The sequence below is a fragment of the Peromyscus maniculatus genome, chromosome 14 (genome assembly GCF_049852395.1).
Source record: "Peromyscus maniculatus bairdii isolate BWxNUB_F1_BW_parent chromosome 14, HU_Pman_BW_mat_3.1, whole genome shotgun sequence".
In the NCBI taxonomy this organism is placed as follows: domain Eukaryota; kingdom Metazoa; phylum Chordata; class Mammalia; order Rodentia; family Cricetidae; genus Peromyscus; species Peromyscus maniculatus.
Window position 1 is genome coordinate 88,504,216 of NC_134865.1, and position 22,794 is coordinate 88,527,009.

At 48.3% G+C, this 22,794-nt stretch overlaps 1 protein-coding gene and 1 non-coding gene across 2 annotated transcripts in view; both read left to right on the forward strand.

Moving 5' to 3' along the window:
* Ptprn2 (protein tyrosine phosphatase receptor type N2) overlaps positions 1-22,794 on the forward strand; it is a 723,788-nt gene that overhangs the window by 70,669 nt on the left and 630,325 nt on the right. Inside the window, exon 2 of the mRNA XM_006988296.4 lies at positions 4,733-4,783. Coding sequence (XP_006988358.1) covers positions 4,733-4,783 — 51 coding nt within the window. The remainder of the gene's footprint in view (positions 1-4,732; positions 4,784-22,794) is intronic.
* Positions 8,685-8,787, forward strand: LOC121822565 (U6 spliceosomal RNA). The gene has a single exon (XR_006063751.1). It is a non-coding gene; the product is annotated as a U6 spliceosomal RNA (small nuclear RNA).

Sequence of the window (22,794 nt, forward strand, 5' to 3'; positions counted from 1 at the left end):
ATCTCTCCTCCTGCTCCCCCCAGCCTCCCCCACACTATGCCCCCATCCCTCTTCCAAAAGGGTAAGGTCTCACATGGGAAGTCAGCAGAGCCTGGTACATTCAGTTGAGGCAGGACCAAACCCCTTTCTCCTGCATCAAGGCTGAGCAAAGCATCCAACCTTAGGTAATGGGGTTCAGAATGCCAGCTCATGCACCAGGGATAGATCCTGATCCCACTGCCAGGGGTCCCTCAAACAGACCAAGCTAGATAACTGTCTCCTGTATGCAGAGGGCCTAGTCCAGTCCCATTTTAGGCTCTACAGTCGTTGGTCTAGAGTTCATGAGTTCTCACTAGTTTGGTTTGGTTGTCTCTGTAGATTTCCCCATCATGATCTTGACCCACCCCCACCCCCCCTTGCTCATAGAATCCCTCTTCCCTCTTCCCTCTTTCTGACTGGACTCTCAGAGCTTGGCCTGGGGCTTGGATCTCTGCATCTGCTTCCGTCAGGTACTGGGTGAAGACTCTATGCACATCGATATATTTTTAATGCTCTTAGGTGAAAGAATACCTGTCACATCCTTATGGGATTGTGGGTTTGCACAAATCTCAGCGCTTTTTCCAAAATACTGAGCAGGAAGGCAGTTAATTCAGCCCCCTCCCCACAAGAGGGAAGGTCCCTGAGTCTGTGGTCCTTTCTCTCTGCCACGGTCCTGAGGCCTAGAATTGGGGAGGAGCTGGGCAGGTGAGTGCTGCTCAGGTGGACAGGGGTGAGGACCACCTGGGTGGGGCTGCACAGGTGGTCAGGGCCAGGCGTCCTGTCAACCAGGGAGGTTTTGACCTTTTATTTGCTGTCTTACCACAGAAGGGTACAACCCTCTTGTGAGTATCTTAGAAGTTAGGATGGGAGAGCTACACTGGTCCAGAAGAAATAGGTCAGTTTTGCTTTGAAAACAACAACAAAAAGGTACCAGAGAGATGATGGCTAAGGATGGTTTTGTATTTTGAGGAGACAAAGGTAATTAGAATTAAAGCTAAAAGGATCAGCATGCATATGTGCACATGTGTACATATAAGTGTGTGTACATGCATGATTATACACATGGGTTAGTGTACTTGTATGCCCACATACAGGCATGCACATGTATGTGTGTGCATGTTTATGTGCTCATGTGTATTCACATAGGAATGCATGTTCATGTGAGTAAAATGTGTACATATATATGTGAGTTCCTGCACATATGTGTGTGTAGACACAAGTGTATTTCCATGTATGCATAAGCAGATATGTATGTATGTGCACATGCGTAAGTGTGAACACATATATGTTTATGTGAATGTCCATGTGTGAATCTCCATGCATGCATGCATTACTCATTTAAGTGTGAATATGTACACACATATATGAAAGTACGTGTGGTTGTGCACCCATGTGTACACATGTATACCTACATACTTGCATCCGTATGAGTGTGTACATGTGTATTTGTGACTGTGTGTATGTATATATGCACATGTATTCAGTGCATGCTCAAGTGTGGGAGCCCAGTGGTCAAGTTGGAAGAATTCTCTGAGCTCCATGCCCTGCTCTGGGGTGGTCAGCTGAAGGAGCCATTTGAGAATTTTGGAAATGTCACATGTTTTCATGAAAGAGTAGATAACGTGTTAATACTAAGGAATTACAGGTGTTTTTTTGTTTTGTTTTGTTTTGTTTTTTTGATTTTTTTCTTTTCAGTGCTGGAGATAGGATCCAGGGACTGATGCTTGGAAAAAAGAAAGAAAGAAATAAAACAAACAAACAAACAAACAAACTAGCTCCACCATTGAGCTGTGTCTCTAGCCCAAGGAACTGTGTTCCAAATTGTGAAGATGGCTCACGTGGGTGTCTCTGTGGCTCAGCTGCTTGCCTCAGGCTGACATTGGCTTTAGGTGTAGATCCTTTATGAGCTGCTGGCTGGAGGGCTGTGTTCATCTGAGGGCTGCCTCTGGCCACAGTGTGCCCGGACAAGGCTGGGTGGAGCACACTGGAGGGGCCAAGTCTCAGACTCCAGGGCAGGGCACCAGCCCCGGCTGTGACATTCCTTTCCTCTGGACGCCTTACCATGACAATCAGTGTTATTAGGTGTCTGATATTCATGAGGAAATATATTTTCATTGATTTTAGAGCGTATGACAATGCCCATAAGTCAGCAGGTAATTAGCACACTGTGACTTGTGGCGTGAAGTGAGCGGCCTCCGCACCTCTGGGAATGCCTCACTTGAACTCTTGCTGTTCCATTTCCTCCCCCCAGGTCTTTCTGAGGCACATGCTCATCAGGCTCCTGCAATGACTCTGGCTCGGCAGATGCTAGAGCCAGGCTGCCTCGCTGTAGCCGGAGCTTACAGGAACACGGGATGCACATTTTGTTCCATCAGTTCTAATTGTCGGGTGTGATTCAGGAAGCTTCTACTTTTTCTAGAGAGTTCTGGCATCTGCCATCTCACGTGACAAACACAGAACTCTGTGAGCAAGCCCTTCACTGAGCTCTGTGTCTGCACTCATGCCTGCAAACCTGCCTTTGTCTAGTCCTGTAGGCACTTGATGAGGCTGTGCTGGTGCTCACCAGAGTTGCACACGCACGGCCACAGCCTGGGACAGAGCTGTATGCCCACTGCTGGAGCCAGGGTGTGGAACACACAACTACCCCAGCCTCCCTTCCAGCTTAAGGTGCCCTTGCACCTCTGCACCCTGGGAGGAGAGAGGCATCAGGCTGCTGGGAGCTCCCACGGTTCATTTCTGCTGGATGTCAGTGAGGGGAAGATCGGCGATCAGATGGGAACAGCCCAGAAACTGACAAACCTGGCCTTAACCTCACTGCTCACAATGCTGAGATCTGAGAAGTCACATGACCACCGTAGGTCATGGCATTTGTGGGAGCCAGCATGATGCCCAGGCCTACAGCTCTGAGTTCTCACCTGCTGTTCCCCAGTGTCCTTAAAAGGCTTGCTGCCACAGCCACCCTGCCTTAAAACACTGCTTGAATTCAATGCTTATGGATGAAGGGATGGCCCTGGCTGAGAGGAGGCTGTGGGTGGGTGGGGTGGAGACATAAATGAGGCAGGGTTGCTTCAGGGGTAAAGTGGTTGACACAGATATGCTAAAAATGTGCTTAAGAGATGAAAATGCCACCTTCCCTAAGATTATATCATTATTTCGAGGAAATGGGATCTTCTAGGGTAGAGGCCGCTATGGTTGAGCTTCAGGCTTGCTAGTCTCAAGTGCACAAGCCGGTGGGGTGTCTGCACAGGGCTGAATAAGTGACTGTATGGACTTGGCTCACCCGGGTGTGACCCAGAATCCTCTCAAGACAAGTGACCTAAGCAAAGGACCCTGCCAGCCCTGGCTTTCTCCTCTGGCATGTCAACGGAGTGGCCATGAAGATGAAAGGAGGCCACTGGCTCATGTTAATTGCAGGTCTGTGTCTCCTTTGTGTTGAGTGAGCCTGGCTTTGTGTCTTGTGCCGCCCGTGCTTGCTGAATGCCACTGGCTGCTGCAGCTGCAAGTGTTTGTTCCAACTCTTGTGTGAAGAAGTTAAGGGTTCGGTTACTTTGTGATTGATAATTTTTTCCCAGTTGCCTTGTACTCACTCATTCACTTACTTAGAAGGGCAGCCATGGGAGAATGGGCAGAAGATACAAAGAAGAACCCCAAAACCTCACTCCTGAGAGGATGGTGAACTCTTTAGTCTATAATCATTGTGCACTGTGGCAGGTCCTATCCGGTGTCTGGACAGAACTCCCTGGTCTGTGTGGAGGACACCGTGGGGGACTTTTGAGTGGGTCTTGTAGGAGTTTGACCACTGGAGAAACAGTCATGAAGGCATTAGGCTTTGTTGTTGAAAGACATGTATGTTCAGAGCACACTCAACTTGTGTGGGCTCCTAACACTGCACTGGTACAGGATGGAATACAGCATTGTATCCCTGAGGGAGTAGGGGCCCATCTGAGTATAGACAGAGGCCTCTCTCATGCCCCACCCCTGACCCTGCCTAGACGGCCTTTCTCTGTCTGTGTTCAGGGTGGCTTGGCACATTGTACAGATTGCTTCCAGCTGCCTACTCCCTGCTGGGTGAGTACATTTGCCATTGGCTCACCTTTCCTGTTTCATGAGAGGCCATCAAGGTCTCTTTCAGCTCCAGGGAGAGGGTAGCCACCTTGGTGTGTTCTCTCCAGGTGGGGTCCCTCACGAATCCTTCTGCCACTTTTCATGTCCTCTGTTCCCTTCACCTACTTGTCTTTCCTCTTCTGTCATTGTCCATGGTGGTCACGGGCATTGCAGAGGCCGCCTTGTAGCACACAACCAATCAGTCTCCCTAGAGCCACGGGGGCAGATGCCAGCATCCCTGTGTGCACAGGTGGATTAGGCCCAGAGGTCTGGCCCATTTCTGATGTGCTAAGTGTGAGCTAAGCCTCAAGCCCTGAGACATCCTTGGGTGGGTAGCTGGGCAGCTGTGAGGCTAGGGGAGGGGTGTGTCTGCAAAGATGACCATGGCAAAGATGTGGGCTCTCTCTGATGTGGCCTTGAAGGTACAGGACGGGCCGAGCACCCTCCTGATGAAGAAGAGCTTGGCCGGATCATACAGGGGTCTGTTATAATGGCTTCAGAATAACCCAGCACCATCATGAAGAAGCAGACCTGCATGGTGGGTGGGGTCTGAGAGACTCAAGGGCCCCCGTTTTCTCTGCCACTGACTTCTCTTCTCTTCCTTATCTAGGCTGCTTGTTTGAGGAAGGCCTGTGTGGATCATCGGAGACCTGTGTGAACGGTGAGTGTGGATTCTGCATGGGGCACAGCTGAAGTTCTGGATCTGTTTCTTCTGCTGGGGAGCTGGAGGGGGGCCTCCAGGCCTAGGGAGCTGTGTGTTCTGAAGAGGGCAGCAGAGCTGTTTGTCTTTGGACGCTGTGGTTGGAGAGTTCTCCCACACAGATGTGCATCTGGGAGCTGTCAATCCCAGCCCCTGTGTTTAGGGCTGTTCTCCAGAAGCTCTGCAGTGGGAGGCAGGAGCGTGGTTGATGATGGACTCTGGTGTAGAGAAGAGAGGCTGAGCGGGAGTCTAGTGTGCTGTGGTTCCTCAGCACTAGCCCTGGTTGCCACGCACACCCAGTCCGTGCTTGGCGCTTGTACATTTTCTGTGTTCATGTCTTCTGGCTGACCTCACAGGAAGTCCTTCCTATTGCCAGCTCCTGGAGGGGTTGGCTGAGTAGCTGTCAACAGAGGGGGAAGTGTCCAAGGACTTCTCAAATGAAGAAAACTACTTCCTGTCTTCTTTGGTGGATGGCCGGTTCTGGGAAGTTCGCTGTTGGAGCTGGAGAAGGGGTGGACATGATGCTGGAAGGTCACAGTCATGTGTTTCAGAGTGAGGCTGGGTATGCAGTGGCCCTCAGGAATCCGAGGCAGGGTGGCGAGGCCTGTGTGCCTTTCTTCTTAGCTCACTGCCTGCCTCTCCCTTTAGCTTATTAGTTGGGAGGAGAAGTGTCCTGCTGCTGCTGATTTTGAGCTAGCACAGGTACTCTCCTGTGGCCCCGCATAGCCACAGGTGCCCATGGGCTGCTTGATTTGCAGAGAAGGCACCAGCCTTGGGGACAGGTCCAGGGCAAGCCCTTCCTTGAGTGCAGGAGCCAAGCTTTGTCTGTCCCGAAACTAAACCAGCTGCTTGTGGGCTGTGCAGAGGACCAGCCCTGTGGCCTAGATCAGGGATCTCAGGGTGGGGAGAACTGTGTGTGTGTGTCTGAGCCGCAGCAAGGGCCATCAGGGAAGGCCAGCACTGGCCCCGGGGAGGAAGGAGAGCAGGATGCCAACTGTCCCAGCCTTGCTTTGTGTTTGCTTTCTGGGGGAACATTTCTGTAGAGGATGTGACGGCCAGGCCAGGCCAGGTGTGGATCCTGCCAACTGTGTGGCCTGGCTGGCGAGACTCCAGACTCCTTGGATTGTACTTTGTGCTGCTTTTTTTGGGAGAAAACCTTAAGTATATTATCTTAAAAATATCTTATCAGCCTGGACCCACCAAGCTCTGATGATAAAGAACAAGGTGTGTGTTTATGCACATGTGTGTAACCAGAGACACAGCACCCGCAAAATGACAGACACAGCTGTCACCCTTCCCTCAGCAGAAAGCCAGGCTGGAAGGGAACCACAATCATTCTTCGGTTGATTTTCTTCCCTAACTCTGAGTTGCTTTCCTAACCTTCCGTGATAGGCACATTATTAAGATAATGGCTTTCCATTCTTTGGGAAAGAAAAGCAATTTAAATGTAAATACAGATATTCAGGTCTTGATGTGTGGGAACAGACAGTATTTGACACCTTTTTCTAGTGCAATTAGGTCTAGGAAATGGCCAGGCAGGCTTGCCCGAGTGCTGCAAGCCTGTGTGTTTGCTGTGGCTGACGGAGTCAGAAGAAACATAACATCCTGTTGCTGCTGGCCTGGATTTACTGTTGTCATGGTGACTGTATAATTCAGCCTGCCAGCTGGTGGAGCAGAGAGGTGTGGCCAGGCTCAGTGGAGATGGACAGGTGGCCACGGGGCAGGGTGTGGCATGGAGTCCAGGGTGCCTGCATTCATACCTGGGGCCTCTTTCGTTCTCCTTTCCTTTTCTTGGGATGGAGGCAGACATGCATAATCTTATTAGCTAATTCATACATTTTAGATGCCTATAGGCCTTTAAAATAAAAACCAAAAAATTAAAGTGCTTGGCTGGAATGAGGCAATTTATAAAGAATGTCAAAAGCTAAACATAGTCAATTTACACCTGTTATTAAAAATATAAAGCAAAGGAAGCCAAAGGGCTAGGGGTGTAGCTAAGTGGCAATAAAGAGTCCCTGCGTCACTGAGAACTACTGCTCCAAGGACGGCGTCTCTACTCCTTTTGACACACGGAGGGAAGAATAGAAAGGTCAAGAGGGTACAGAACAGTAAAGCTGCCCAGATGGGAAACTGAGAGACAGAAAGGGAGCCAGAGACAAGGAGTACCCTTCACAAGCTGTCCCGGGGACTCACTTCCGCTTACCAAGCCCCACATTTTCATTTCTACCACCTCTCAGTAATACCATAAAATTATGAATTCGTACATTGACCAACCCGTAGATTAGGTCAGAGTCCTCAGGCTCCAACCATTTCTCAGTGATTGGGGACCAACCTAAACACACAGGTGTTTTAGGTGACACTTCTTATCAAAACCACAATATCCCACAATCAAAAGCATTGGGAAATGTTCACTCTGAAACAGTATTTGGTCATTAGAGGAAAAGCTGTAAGTGTTCCGAGTATTTTGCCATCCTGGAGTGGGATGAACAAAGTAGAGTTTAGACTAGTCACATGGGATTCTTGAATGTGAGGAAAATCTGCTTCAAAAGACTTGGAAGTGGATTTTCTTCCAAAACTAGTAACTCTGAATGGTATATCAGAAACTAGACAACATGTCCTAAAAAGGAATCCACAAGTGAGGAAGAATTAAAGCAAATTTGCAAAGATTAAAAAAAAATGCTATGTTACACCACTGTGTCAGTGGTTCATGGAGGTGTCCCTGGGCTCCACAAATTCTGACCTGTAATCTGACTCATGAGATACACATTCTAAAAAGTCATCCACGACACCAAGTATTAAAGGAAGCTTCCATCACAGATAATCCTTTGCAGTGATAACTGTGTTAATTTAGACACAGTGGATGTATCATTCTTATTGAAATAAGAATGCATTCAAAAAAGTTTATTGTTTATATGTGTGTGGGTGCTTTACTTGCACGTATGTCTATACAGTGCATACATGTAGTGCTCACAGAGGCCAGAAGAGGGCATCAGATCCCCCGGGACTGGAGTTACAGATAGTTGTGAGCCACCATGTGGGTGCTGGGAACCAAACATAGGTCCTGATCAGTCAGTGCTTTTAACTGCTTCGCCATCTCTCCAGCCCCAGGGAATGCTTTTATAATTACAGTATTAGCTGCTTTTCTTGTTGCTTTACCTAAACACGCTATGAGTTGCAGCTCGGATGAGGAATGGCGTATTGTGTGTGGCTTATAATTTAAAGTACAGTCCATTATGGTGAGGGAGGTGTGGCAGCAGGGGCGTGAGGTGGCTGGCACTGTCCCATGGTATGGAGCTGCCCGGCGTTAGGATAACTTCCACCTCAGTTAACCTAATCTAGAAACTCCGTTACAGACATGCCCAGAGGCCTGCTCTTTAGGTGATTCTAGACCTGGCTAGGTTGGCAGTCAGTATTAACCATGCACTTTATCCATGACCCAAATGTTAGGCAGGCATTAGAAAGGGAGTGCAGCACAGTGAGAGGAAACCATGTGATCGGTGAGGCTGCGCAGAGGGGAGGGAAGGGCTCAAAGGCATTGCCAAGCCATGGCTCCTTGTCTGGACAGTCACTTGACTTTCCTTATATCATTCTGTTTTTCAGTGTTTTCTTACAAACATGTCTTTATTGATACAGTATTTCAAATTCTAAGGAAGGGCAATTGTGATAAATTTTGTGTATTAGCAAGTACATAGATGGGGCCCTTCCAATGACCTTTGAGCCTGTTGTCTTTGAACTACCTAATATCAGAGTGTTTAAAATAAAACGAAAACAGTTAATAAGATGTGGTTTCATTTATAGGTGCAGTACCTGACCAATGGGCACTTCCCTCTCCATAGTCAGGGCAGGTAAAGACAACAGCCCTGTGCTCACATGGGCAAGCACACATGTGAGAGTCGGAATGGTGCAGAGGAGATTAGCATGGCTCCTGTGCTAACATGTAAATTCATGAAGCATTCCATATTTAAAAAAAGAACAGAAAACAGCCGCTGCCTCCTGGTGGCTCTGTGCCACGCAGGTGCTGGAGGTGCTGGGTGGCCAGGAGTGGAAGGCTTCGGAAAATTCCACCCGAAAGGTCACACTGCACAAGGCCCGTGCCTGGCTTTGACTCCATTTGTGCTCTGCTCTCAGCAAGCAGGGAGGGCCCTCTGCTGAAGTTATTTACTGAGGGAGAGAAGAAAGGCTGAGTGAGTCATCTCAGGAGTGGGAAAGGGGAGTAGAACTAGAAAAGCTGCATCAGGATTAACGTGCCCGCACCAGAGCAAGAAGCTGGTGAGCAGGCAAAGACTGGAAGCCCTTCTGGACCCTGGCGTCATCTGACAAACAGAGCATGCACCCAACAAAGCCCTAGGAATCCAAACAGGATGAGAGAGGAGGAGGCTATAAAAGAGAACGTACTTCATGGCTGTGTTCTTTGGGGGCTCACTAGCCCACTTCTAATCTTTAAGTGCTTTTTTTCCCTTTCTGAATAAGCTATTTCTATTCCAGGGCTAACTTAAAAGGGCATGATCTTTTCCCCAGCTCCCCTACTGGCTGCTGGCAGGATTTCTACCTCAACTGCACTGTGTTCTCTCTTAAACGCTAATAAAATTGTTCTTGAGCTTCCTTTTGAGTCCATTTTGAAATTCTTTTATTAATGAGACTAAGAACCCTCAAAGAGACACAGCATTTCCCTGGTAACAGAAATGTTTGTGTACCTGGGTAGAAGAAATTATTTATTTTGTCCTTGTTTATGAAAAAACACAGCACTCACCTTGGAATAAGAGGTAGTTTACTGGAACCTAATTTGAATGATCATGGCCCAGGAACACAGATTTAGGTTACCTCAAATTTTATATTCCAGTGTGAAAGCAGTTTCATATTTTACAGAGCAAAGAAAGTCATCAATTAAGGCCAGTTTAAAATACATTGGTGGGCATGTCAACAAGACAACTTCAGCAAGATGGGGGGGAGGCTTTGCTACAGGCTTCAGATGCTATCTGATGACATTCTTAGCTTTTGATTGGTAGAAACTAAGTGGTCTGTTAAATTAATAGATTCCACAGATTTGTATATTAGTCACAGGGTATTAAGGTGCAGATGTGAGCAAGGATTGGCTGTTCAGCATATGTCAGGGGAATCAGCCTCTAGGCCTGCAGGTTACAGCCTCTCCACACCACTGCAGCCCTCATCAGCCTGTCTTGGCAGACACAACTTCTTTCCAGGATTTTTTGTTGACATCCCCCATCCTTGAGACTCATTCACTAAAACCAGCATGCTAGGGAAAAGTAAACAAGTTTATTTAATATTAGTTTCACCTGGCCCAGGAGCCTTCAGACGTGAACCAAGGGACAGGGTGTGCTGTATTTCGTGGGAGGACAAAGGGTTCTGAACTACTGTTCCCAAGATTCAGGGTCTGTAACCTGCTGTCTTGGTTCCCTTGTTTTTAAAGGAAATCAGCAAATGTGATTGATTAAGGAAGATCTCTTCACAGCGTGGTCAGACTGGGGAGAGAAGGACTTTGTTTCTCTCACCTTGCACTTTGTAGAACACTGTGAGACAAAGGCCATAGACAACGGCCTTCTGGGAAGGAGAAAGAGAGGGAGAGATCTTAAAAGCCAGTGGGGGAGGGTGGAGGGTCAAGGAAGGTGTGGTGAATGTGACAGAGTGCAGTGAGTTCTTCAGACTTTTGCAGTGGGAGCCTGGGGTTTGGTAGCTCCAGCGGGGGTGGGGGGTGGGGGGGGGTCACCCTTACCCCAACAAACAGTTTGAGAAGACAAGATGTGATAGTTCCTTGTGAACATAAAAGGATGTAGAATCCCCAGAAACAACTGTTCATGTCTGTGACAATAGTTCCCTAAATGTTTCACTGAGGGGGAAGTCTCACCCTAATGTGTGTGGCACCGTTTCATGGGCTGGAGTCTTGGATTGAAGAAAAGGAGAAAGCAGCTGAGCACCAGTGTTCATCTTTCTCAGCTTCCTGACTGTGACCAAGCTCCTGCCAGCATGCTTTCCCCACCAGGATGGACTGTGTCCCCCTGAACAATATGCTGAAATAAACCCCCTTGTCCAGGGCTGGAGAGGTGCTGTTCTCGCAGAGGATGCGGGTTTGATTCCTAGCACTCACATTGTGGCTCACAACCACCTGTAAAACTCCAGGTCCAGGGGATCCAGTGCCTTCTGACTTCTCTGGGCACCAGACATGAACATACATGTGAGCAAAACACTCGAACACATAAAATGAAATAAATAAATCTAAATGAATACAAACCAGCCCTTTGCTGTAAGCTGCTTTGATCAGGTATCTGGTCACGTTAATAAGAAAAGGAGCCAATTCCCCCTTCAGACTAGCACAGAGAGAGAGAAAACAGCTTACTGAATGCCCCACAGGGAACACTGGGCTGGGTAAGGCAGTGGTCTGGGAGGGAGGCAGAAGCTGGGGGAGGCTCGCTATTCTGCAGAAGTACCTGTGTGGATAAGGTGACTTTCTTCGTGTGTGCTTCACCAGGGTGTAATTCCTGCCACATGAGCGAGGGTGGGTAGTCCAGATTGGTGTGAGGCCCTTGGAGGTCAGTGTGAGTCATTGGACTCACGTGCAGTTCTCAGTCCTCGCTGTACGAATGTCAAAGGGTCTTCCTGGTTAGTTGGTGCTTGGTCCAGGACTGAGGCTCTGGCTACAGAGTGTGGCTCTGCAGTGCCCAGTTACAGCACTTCCTGGCTGCCCTTTGGACCAGGTTCCTGAGGACACCTGATGGAAACCCTGTCCATTTTTCTGGTTTTTTTTTTTTTTTTTTTTTTTAATCAATAGCCTTCCTGTCATGAACAGAAAAGGTCAAGGGCAATGGCTTATTTCTTTGTCTTCAGCCAAAGAACCAACACAGAACAAAGGTAGAGCTCCAGTTCCTTGGGGGCCTGTCCTCGTAAGGGTTACTATGCTGTGATGAAAAACCATGACCAAAAGCAACATGGAGAGGAAAGGGTTATCTTGCTTAGACCTTCACAGCAGAGGAAGTCAGGGCAGGAACCTGGAGGCAGGAGCTGATGTGGAAGCCACGAAAGAGTGCTGCTTTATCCTTATGGTTTGCTCAACCTGCTTTCTTATAGAACCCAGGACCACCAATCCAGAGGTGGCCCCACCCACAATGGGCTGGGCCCTCTCCCATCAATCATTAATTAAGAAAATTCCCTACAGGCTTGTTATGGAGGCATTATGTGTCTGGGTGTTTTGTCTACATGGATGCCTGTGCAGCACATGTATGCATGGTGCCCATGGAGGCCATGAAGGCCAGAAGAGGGCATCAGATTATCTGGAACTGGAATTACAGACAGTTGTGAGCTGCCATGAGGGTGCTGGGAATTGAACCCAGGTCCTCTGGAGAAACAACCAGTGCTCTGAACCATTGAGCCAGCTCTACAGCCCCGTTTTATGACATTTTTATAGTAATGGAGTGAAGAGAATTATAGATCAATATATTTTCCAGATGTATTGATGAGACTATCAGGTGGGTTTGTTACAGCAAAGGAAGTCAGCGGTGTAGTCTTTGGATGCTGTCTTTGGACATCTACTTAGTCTTTGGTTAGTGGAGGCCAGTGCTCTGTTAGCATGTTCCCAGAAGACTTACCTAATGGTTACAAGGATGTTAGGTCACACAGAGGTGGCTGTAAAGGGGCTGGGAATAGTCTGAGATAAGTTGTCATCCAGCTCTGGATCTGCAATATGTCAACCTCTCCACAACCACACATGTTCTATTGGTCTATTAGCCTCATAGTAGCTCTAATATGGGTTTGGCTCCTACCGCCCCAGGAACCTCAGTTCATACTAACTAAAAAACAAACACAGAACAGGACTGGGTAGGTGGCTCCGTGGGTAAAGCACTTTTTATACACGCATTAGGACCTGTGTTTAGATCCCCAGAACCCAGGTAACAGCTGGGCACAGTAGCTCATTCCTGTAACTTCAGGGTGGGAGTAAGAGATAGAAGTATTCCAGGGGCTTGTTGGACAGCCAGTCTAGGTGAAACACCAAGCTTCAGATTCATTGAGAGACCTTGTCTCAAAAAAAAAACAAAAACAAAAACAAAAAACAAAACAAAAAAGGAGGGGGGTGGAGAAATGAGGAAAACATCCCAATGTCATCTTCTGACTTCCACATGTGCCCACTGGGTGAGTGAACCTTCACGTGTATGTGTACAACACACACATAGACACACACACAGCAAAGCAAATGGTAGATGTTGTGTCAATTAGGAGCTCATCTGCACATGTAAGATGTTGCCTCTGTTCTCACTATGGAAGTTCTGTTATATTTTTATAAGTCACCCTGTTATAAGACAGATTTTTGTGTTTTGTTGTTTTAATAAAAGTCTTGGTCGATTTTCAGCAGGGAAAGTGAGGATTTTTGGTGGATGGTAGATGTAAAATCTCTGCCTGTTCTGGGCGTGGCAGAGGTCCATGTCCCTGGGTCCATCCTTTTGATAGATATTGAGCAGAAGCCTTTTGCACTTTTTGGTAGTCAGCTTCAAGCTTGGTTCCTGCAAGTCTATTGAAAAACAGGTTTTTCCAGTGAAAAAGTTGATCCCCTGCTAGTAGAACAAGAGGCACAAGTATCATCCCTTTGAACTTGGAACCCCCCTCTTCTGCCAGGGCTCCTGCCTGTGCTCTTAGCCTGGAATCACTGTGAGGTTGTTGGTCCTACAGTGAGGTGTTGTGTGCCCAAAGAGCACCGAGAACCAGCAGGTGGAAGAGGGTCTGATGGCAGCTTCATCTGGAAGAAATCTGGGAATTCTAGCTCTACTATGGCATGCTTCTGTTGTTTGCTCAAATGCCAATGTGCTGAATTTGGGGGCAGTGTGACCTGAACCTTGTCAACATAGATATTGCATGCAATTCCCCAAAACATGTTCCAGAATTACCCAAGAAAAGCTCAGGAGTGAGACCATTTGTGGTCTCCAAAGCCATAGACTTGGAATCTTTGGCTGACAAAGGGCTCCCCTGAAGGTCCAATCCACGTCTTGTGATCCAGGTCTCTGAAAGTAGTGAACTCAGTTTATGCTGAGGAAATGGCTCCTATGTCCTTGGAATCTGGAAACCCATCCAGCTGTTGTCTTATAAGCAGCTAATAATCTCATAATGCCACAGTGTTGCCACCATGGCCTTCCACCATGATGCCAGGACAGGTATGGGGCCACTTTGATAGTGTTTCCAGAATCAGCCTGGAAAAGCTTCAATGCTCACTCAGCTGCACAGAGGGTGGAGCTGAGGCTAGTCACAGCCTCAGGCTGTACAGGTTGCCTACCTCTCGGGCTCCAGGCACCTCCTAATTACATAGAAGAGATTTGATTGTTTACTCAATCTCCTCACAGCCTCTTGGTTGTCAAATGAAATTTTCTTATTATTCTATTTTTTTTTATTTTTTTAATTTTTTTTTTAGTGCATAAAACAGAGTAGCTCTGGCCACAGCATTATGGGTAACCTGTTAAATCACAACAGACCCAGTTGTGGTTGATAAATACAAACAGGAAAAGGAACAGGCACTCTGAAGGCGCTACATTGTTGCAACCTCAAGAAAGCTCTAGAGAGAGTACAAGCAAGGTGACCCTGCTCCATCTGCTCACGAGGATACATGGACAGTATCTTTTATCTGGGTGCTCAGAGAGCATCTACCGCCTCTGAGGACTGGCTTGATCATGTGTTTTACTTACATCAATTCTAAGTCCTCACATACACCTCCAAGGTGAGAAGGCTGAGATTTTTGAGTCAGAGTCTTGAAATCTCCAGATGAAGTTTGTACCTGATTTGTCCCGTCTCAGACCTGTGGTCCTCCACTCAGCACCATAGCAGGCCACACACAGAGACGAGTGAGGCAGGGACAGCTAGCTCCTCATACACACTGTCCTCCTCCGCTTCCTCTCTATTTCCAAGTCGACAGCTGCTGCCCTTGCAGAATGCTCAGGGTGGCTCTGGCTGCTTGTCCAGCACAGCTGTCCCTTTAAAGATAGTGTCATTGTATACAGGGGCCTGGCTCTCCTTCCTCAGGATCCCTGTCCTTACAAAATCCCTTACACACCAGGGCAGTGTGCTTACTGGAGCAGGAAACTGCAGCTTCAGTGCCCACAGAGGGAGAGGAGTGGGGCTTGACTGGGAGATCTCTCTGGGTCTAGTGTATCTCATAGCACTTCAGGTATTTCCTGGACTTGGCAGCGTGTACTGTAGCCTTAGGACCTTGGCATAGCGTGCGGCAAGTCAGGAGAGCATCAGAGCCCAAGATGCTTGTGAAGATAAACAGCGGCTGAGTGACATTCTGTTTATGTTAACATGCATTTAAGAGTTGAATTTGTAACAAAGTACTTGAGTTTGCAACACAGTATCTGGCCAAAGTAACTTAAAGGAGAGGAGTTCACTTGGGCTCGCTGTTTGCTAATACACCACACCTGCGGTGGAGAAGGTGGCGGCCAGAGGGGCCCTGGCAGTGACGGCAGGAATGTGAGGTGACTGGACACTGCGTCTGCAGTCAGGAAGCAGAGAGAGGTGAACAGGATGCTTGGCTCACCTTCTCCTTTTTCACTCAGTCTGGGACTCCAGCCCATGGCCCAGTCCCGCCCACACTCCGAGTGAGTCCTCCTTACTCAGGTAAACTCTCTGGAAAGCCTCACAGGTATGTCCAGGGGTATGCTACCATTGTGGTTCTAAGTTTAGTAAGCTGTGTACTGTCACAGAAGTGAAACCAGAAATGCAGTTGTGGTGGCCAGTAAAACAGTTGCTTATGTTGAAAGCACCACGTGGGGTACTCCCCGGGCACTGCGGAGTCTAGTTCACCCGGGATCAGACACTGTAAGAGGAGTGCTGTGTGAATCACGCCCTCACCCCCACAAAGGTGGATCCTGAGGCTGGGACTCCCTGGCCTCCGGTCACTCTTGGGAGGGAGCTGGCCAGTGCCTTTCCACCGGTCGCTGGAGCTTCGGGTAGATCACACTTTGACACTCACTGTAGCCACAACTTTGGTCTCTGCCTTGCCCTGTAGGCATCACACAGAGCTTGTCCTTTCTGCTTCCTACCCTGCTGTTTGTTCTCAGATGAGGAGGAGGAGGAGAAGGATTGAGGGCAGTCTAGAAACACTGATCACTTGCAGGCCACCAGTGAATAGCAGGACATCCTCCAGGGGCAGACCTTCCACCCTTACCAGCCATCCTTGTCTGCAGAGAGCAGGTGGTGAGGGGGCACTGGGGCCTAAGCCACCTCTCTACCCCACAGCGGAGGTGGCTGGTCTCTTCTCAGCGAAGTCGGGGACGGGTCTGTAAATACACCCGTAGATGTTCCTCGGTGGGCTGGTATCTGACCACCTGAGGCAGGAACAGGTGACCCTACCCCTTCCCGATGATGTCCTGCCCAGGTGCTGCTGTCTTCTTGGAGCCTTCCTGCCCACCTGGCTCCCATCAGCCACAGCCCCTCCCTCAGGAGCACAAAGAGGCAGAATGTCGCCAGCCGCTTCATTCTGTGGGTGTTGGCAGCTGGTATTGGCTGAGGTGAGCAGAGCAACCTAGCCAGAACTGCTTGTTTTCTGTCCCCAGGAAGGCTCTTTGGCAGTGGCAGAGCATCAGGCCTGTCCCCAAGCACATGGAGCAGCCTTTGTGTAAAAGAGATAGGTTATTGGGATTTCAAAGATTTCTGCTTGTTTGTTGCCTTTGTGGTGAATCTGGCGTTTTGTTGTAAGGTGGCTTCTTGGTATTCTGTCACTGACAGGGGAGGGTGAAGGGCTGACTTTGTAAAAAGGGAAGTGTTAATCATCAGTATGTTCTCCCTCAGGTTTATTGTGGACAACTTAAAAACAAATTATGCAAATCTATGTCTGTGCTCTCACTCAAAGGGAAAATGTCCTCTGTGTCCCGCAGACTGTCTTATGTGCTTGTGATAGTAGATGATGTCAGGCACCACTTCCTGGTGTGTGCGGTTTCAGATCTGGGGTGCAATCACTAGTTGCCATGGCTCTTTACCCCTCCCCAGCAGAAGCCTGATGAGCCCAGGTGTGAGAACAAGATTATAGTAGTACTATTGTGTGCATTAGACTGTTCCACTCCCAAATTCCAATTAATCAAACCCAAAAAGGGATGGAAATTAATTACTGAATTAAACCATGTGAAGCAAAGTCTAATTTGGCATATTAACGGGAAAAGCTCTTTAATTCTGAGCCTTTGAATTAATGACTAGATGTGAATCATGGTAGATTCGGCTCATTTTAAAACATACATGTCCTACCCCACAAGCTCTGACAGGGAGCATGGCCTGGGCCACTTGGCTCTGGTGACTGTGTTCCTCCCCGCTCTGGAGATGTTTTGTCAGGAGTTTGCTGGGGTGCAGAGGGGGGGGGATTGTGGAGGAATGCGGCCAAGTTCACCCCCACCCCCACCCCCCGCTCTTCCTCGGCTGTATTTATAGCTCCATGTTGAGGAAGCCATGCTGCAGAGCGTCATGTTTTATGATTCTCCTGGGTGGTTGGCAGCGTCACCAGAGTGAGGCAGATTGCCTTACAGAATCAGGGTGGCACTCCAGGGCCTGCCAGGCTGCCCAGGCTATTGATGGCAGCACCCTTCACACGACATGCACTCACCCCACCCCCGGTAACTCCTGTGCCGTGAATCTTTGTGAAACCACAGGTCATTTCCTTATACATTCTGGGCTGGCAGTTGGTGGTGGATTGTGAGTGGAGGATTCTGTTTTCAGGCTCAGCACTCTTGAGCCACAGTGACCTCACTGTTTGGTGGCCTGTGACAAAATGACACGTGCTAGAGACATGGTGAATTTCATTGTTCTAAACTGGACTCTGGGAGGCTCATCCAGGAAGTTAAGCTCTGCTTGCTGCCCAGGTCTTAGGGGATTTGTGGTGTTCCCTCAGTTGGGTATTATGGACAGAACTCTGAGCACCAGGAGTCTGTACAGCGTGGCATTGGTTAGTGTCTGATTCTCAAACCCTTTCAGCTGACTGTCGTACCAACACTGTTTCAGACTCTTTTGGAGTTCTCTAGGCTCAGTTCCCAGGAACACCACCACATGGCTTGTGCATCAGCTTGGATTGTCACGTTGCTGTTGCTATTTGTAATGCTATTCATATTGCATAGCTATTTACATCCCACACCCCAAAGAAGACAGGGGCATTGTTAGGAAAGGTATGTAGTTGGTTTTTGTCAACTGGACATGGCTATAGACCTAGATGGGAAGAGAAAATCTCAGACATGTGGGCATGTCTTTGGGACATGATTGCTAATTGATATAGGAAAGCCCAGCCTCCTGTGAGCGGTGCCGTCCTTTCCTTGGCAAGTGGGCTGATGGTGTAGGTACCTGAGCAAGCAGAGAGAGTGAGCTAGTAAGCTGTACTCCTCCATGGTTTCTGTTTCAAATCCTGTGTGGCTCCCCTCAATGATGGACGACAACCTGTAAGACAAATAAACCCTTTCTTCCCTATGCTGGTTTTGGCCAGAGTGTTTTATTACAGCAACCAAAAAAGGAGTTGGTACCAAAGAGTGGGATATTGCTAAGAAGACTGTGACTGTGTTGTCCCATGGGAGGAGTGTAGAAACATTTTGGACTTTGGGCTGGAAAAACTGTTGCTTGCTTAGGGCTTAATGGGGTATTCTGTGGGCGTTTGTAAGATAAAATTCTGAGAAAAACAAACCAGCACACACTCCCAACCATCTCCTGCCATCCCCTGGGGCTGAAGAATCGGCTGTAGTAGTAAGAGACGGTCATCACTCAAGCACAACCTTCTGGGAAGTGTTTCTCCAGGGTCAGCATGCAGAACCTGTGGCCTGCTGTGGCAGAGGTCAAGGCTGAGCACCATGATGGCAACACATCTTGTAAATAACGTATTGAGTCTCCCACGGGGTGTTGGTTCTGAAGGCATGAAGGTGTCACGGAGAGCAACTGAGGTTTGGCACTGTGTGGCAGAGTTGGAGCCTCCCTGAAGAGACGTCAGGAGAGACCATCAGTGAGGGTACAGCCTCAGTTGTCGTAGAAACACCAGGGCTGAAGGGGTCATGGAGAAAAGCTGAAGTTTGGTATACCACGGCAGGGTCAAAGTCCCTAAGAAGCCAGGAGAGGCCACTGGAGATGGTTCAGCCTCAGTTGCAGTGGCTACTCTGGAATACTGGCGATACCAGGACTATGGATGACCACCAAGGGGAGCAGCAGGTGTGTGGCAGAACCACCCCGAGCCTATAAAACAAGTGGTGTGTTGTGAATGGCAGAGCCACAGAAGTGAGACTGCTCAAGCCCTTCGGAGCCTGCAAGATCATTAGTGAGTCCAAAATTTTTTTGAAAAAAGTGAGTGAGTGAGCCAAGGGGAGCAAGCTGGTAAGCAGCACTTCTTCGTGGTTTCTGCCTCAAGCTCCTGTCTTGGCCTCCCCTAAAAATAAACAGGAAACATCAAGGCGAGTAAACCTTTTCCTTCCCCGGGTTGTTTTGGTCAGTGTTTTGTCACAGCAGCACAAAGCAAAGCAGGAGGTGATGAGCATAAGTGAGCATGCTTGTGCTCATTTTCTCTCTGCTCCTGTGGATGTGATGAGTAGTTATTTTAAGTCCCTTCCACCTCGACTTGCTACCCTAGACTGTAACCTGAAATTGTGAGCTAAAATAAACCTGTTTTCCTCTAAGTCACTTTTCCCTCCAGGCTATTTTATCACAGCAACATTAAAGAAACCAGGACAGCAGGTAAGAATAAGCCAATTAAGAATGAGTCTTAAGATTCCCTAGGAAGCACAGGAGAGCCCAGAGAGGTGAGCCCACACCTGGAAAAGAGTGACCCAGGAAGGGAGGAGAGTCAGCATGGGGGTGACTAGACCAGGGTTAGCTGTGTCCCTAGGAGCAGAAGAGAATTAGCATGGAGGGGACCAGCCTGGGAATAATCCCTGCCCACAATCACCGTGGAGACTATTGGCTGGAAGTAGAGGCAGGGTGTGCACTACTCAAGACCCCCTGAGTGGCTTTGCTTCGTGAAACCCTGTCCAGGTGAGTTCCCTGGGTTCCCGCTGGGGGACTGAGCAAAGGAGTAAAGCACACTGGAGGTCTTCTTTAGTGTGTTACCTGTCCTAATCCTCATGCTGTGATGGAGGAAATAGCCATCCTGGTATGATGTTCAACAGACCTTAGACCAGGAGGGACCTGGATGTGCTCTTAGACCTTTGCAAAGGACTTTGCAGGGCCATCCATGGGCCTCACTTCTAGATTGTCCTGAACCTGTTGGGGCCAGAGTCTCCCTGCATGCCACAATGGGATGTGGAGGGGAAGCGCTTCTACCCCATGGCTTCTGGGCCTGAGAAGTTTGAGAAGCTGCCATCTCCCCTATCACGTCAGTCCTGAGAGCTTTGCAAGGGCAGGTATCAAGTAGTGCAAGAAGGCTAGCTAAAATCCTCCTGTGCATCATCCTATTAAGTTGTCAGTGCTTCTGTGTGCTGCTTGCTCTCCCCTTAAAGCTTGACAAAGCCCTGGTGCCCTGGCCTCCCCACCTGTCTTAGGAGACTGCCACCAGCTCCGTGTTGGCAGGACCAGATATCCTGCAAGAGGGTGCCCCTCTTCTTGTTAGGCTGCCCCCTGCTCCAGGTGCATGTTGGATGCATGCGTCAGCAGTCACTGTTAACACACTCTGGAATAGCATTTTCCATTTTCTCTCTAGTTTCTGGATGAATTTACCCACATGTCAAATTAACTCCTCAAATCACCAGTTTTGAACACAAGAAGATAAGGAACTGTGTAAATGAGAAAACTCATTTGCATGCTTTCCATGGTTTACCTCAAAGCTCCCCTGGAGGCAGGCTCACTCCAATTGCCACTCATAATCATCTTTTCTCATAGGACTGGTCAATTATATGACAGCAGGCTCCCTATAGTCCTTCCAGGATTCTGTGTTGTAAATCTGACTTCCAGCCATGGTAGTCATGGTCACAGAAGCTGTCTGGGAGGAGTGTGGACAGGCAGCTCCTGGGCCCAGCCCACAATGTAGCATCTCAGATGTGTAGTACCTATCTGTGGGGCATTTATCTGTTCCTGCCACCCAGCCTGAGAGCCGAATCAGCTTTTCCATGAAACAGCACATTTAGATGGGCCATCTACAGATCTAACTGTGCGTCTGCTCTCTAGGATTGGGTTTTGCAGTGATTAATGACCAGTAGCGGGTGGGCTGCCTATGGGGTTCTGCAAGAAAAGAGAACAGAGCCAACATTCATGTCCCATAGCTACTTGGCCACCTTCTGCCCGAGTCAGGCCTGATTTGTCTATCCTGGCTGAGTCTGACACCCATCTGGATGCTATCAAGAAGGATATCCTGTTGTAAGTGGTACAGGGCCTGGGTAGCACAATTAAGCAGATTGGCCACCAGGAAAGGTGGTGCCTGAGGGTCATACTAGAGTAATTCTGGCTTTGCAAGTTTTGTCTTTTGGATGCACAAAACCTTTTGTTTTTAAGCTGTTTATAGCCAACTTGTTTTTCAAAAAATTAATATTTAAGTTGTATTTGCCATTTTGTTAGCCAAGTTTAAATTTCTAATAAGTACACTTCAGGACTGTCTAGACCTCCTGATTCTTCTTGGGACCAGTGTCCCAAAATGTGTTTTGTAGTTTATACAGCCTCTGTTGCCAGGGAGTAGGGAAACCTTTTCTCCATTTTTCCTGGAGCCTGGTTGCCATGGAGATAGTGCTAGATTATGGAGGAAGGAGGGGTGGGGAGTACACACTGAATCTTTTTGATCTGCAGTCTTCCTTCAGGGATGAGGGCCAGGAGGGATAAAGAAATGAGCTGGTACCTGTGTTGGCACTTGTTTCAAAGGCCCAAGCCTCTGTTGTAGACACAACTTGACCGAGTAGGTCCTCACAGGATGCTTTGTTTAGCGAGGGCAGTGACTTGCTACAGGAAGGACATTTTGTTTTTGTTGTTAGTGCCCTTTCCCATTTCTTCAGCTCTTCTGTAGGACTCTGAGTTCATGCTTGCTGCAATACTAGAGAAATCTTCTAAGTTCTGATGTAACTTTGATTCATTTTGCTAAGGGCATTGGAAATGGGCCCCCAGGATCACCAAGCTGTTAATATTTTTTATCCATGATCAAGAGACTGGATGATTAATGAGTGTCAATGTCATGCCATTTAGAAGTACACAGAGCCTCTGCTATTAAAGCAGAATATCAAGGTAAATGTAGGGACTGAGGACTTTGTTTAGCATTCTACTATGGGCATTTGAGTGTCTGTGGGTAGCTGGAGTTCAGGAGTCTAGTCTGTGGAGTGCTGGTCAGTATGTGACAGCTGGCTCCCTGCAGGGTAGCTATAGCCATTCCATGACTTGATAGTGAGAATCTTCCCATGTGGCTGACTCCCTGCTACGGTGTGACCTCATGGCACTGGGGTAGAGGAGTGTAGACAAACAGCTCCCAGGCCCAGCACATGCTGTGGCTAGCCTTGGGCATCTCAGATGTGCAGTTACCATCTGAGGGACATTTGTCTATGGTTCCTTTGGAAGTATAGTTCCAAGGGAAGTGGCATTTGTGCACTGTAAGTCCACCGGGGGAGGGTGGTCCATGTGGCACTGTCATCCATGCACCACTTACTCTGAGTTCCTGGTTGAGAGGGTGAGAACAGGGGTTCGGCTGGAATCTGTCTTGCTCTGGCCTAGGTCCCAGTGTTCCTATGCTACTCCATAGCTGTGTCAATACCCAGCATGTGCTGTAGTGCTTGGGGGGGCATTAACCTACATGCTCATTGGGTTTTCATATACATTATTGTTTGTTTAGATTCCGCTGCACCCTGAGCTGTGAAGGTCAGGCATGGTCCTCATTTACCAGGAAGCAAACTCTACCTCTTTGATGTTAATTGCTGGCAAAATCCTAACTAGAAACAAGTGAAGAGTGATCTCTTGGTTCTTTCTCTGAATGAACTCCCTACATGCTTTGCCAAGGCCATAGGATTAATGTGCACCGTGGACTCTCTGTGAGAATCACAGCACAGAGAGGAGATGGTTATTTA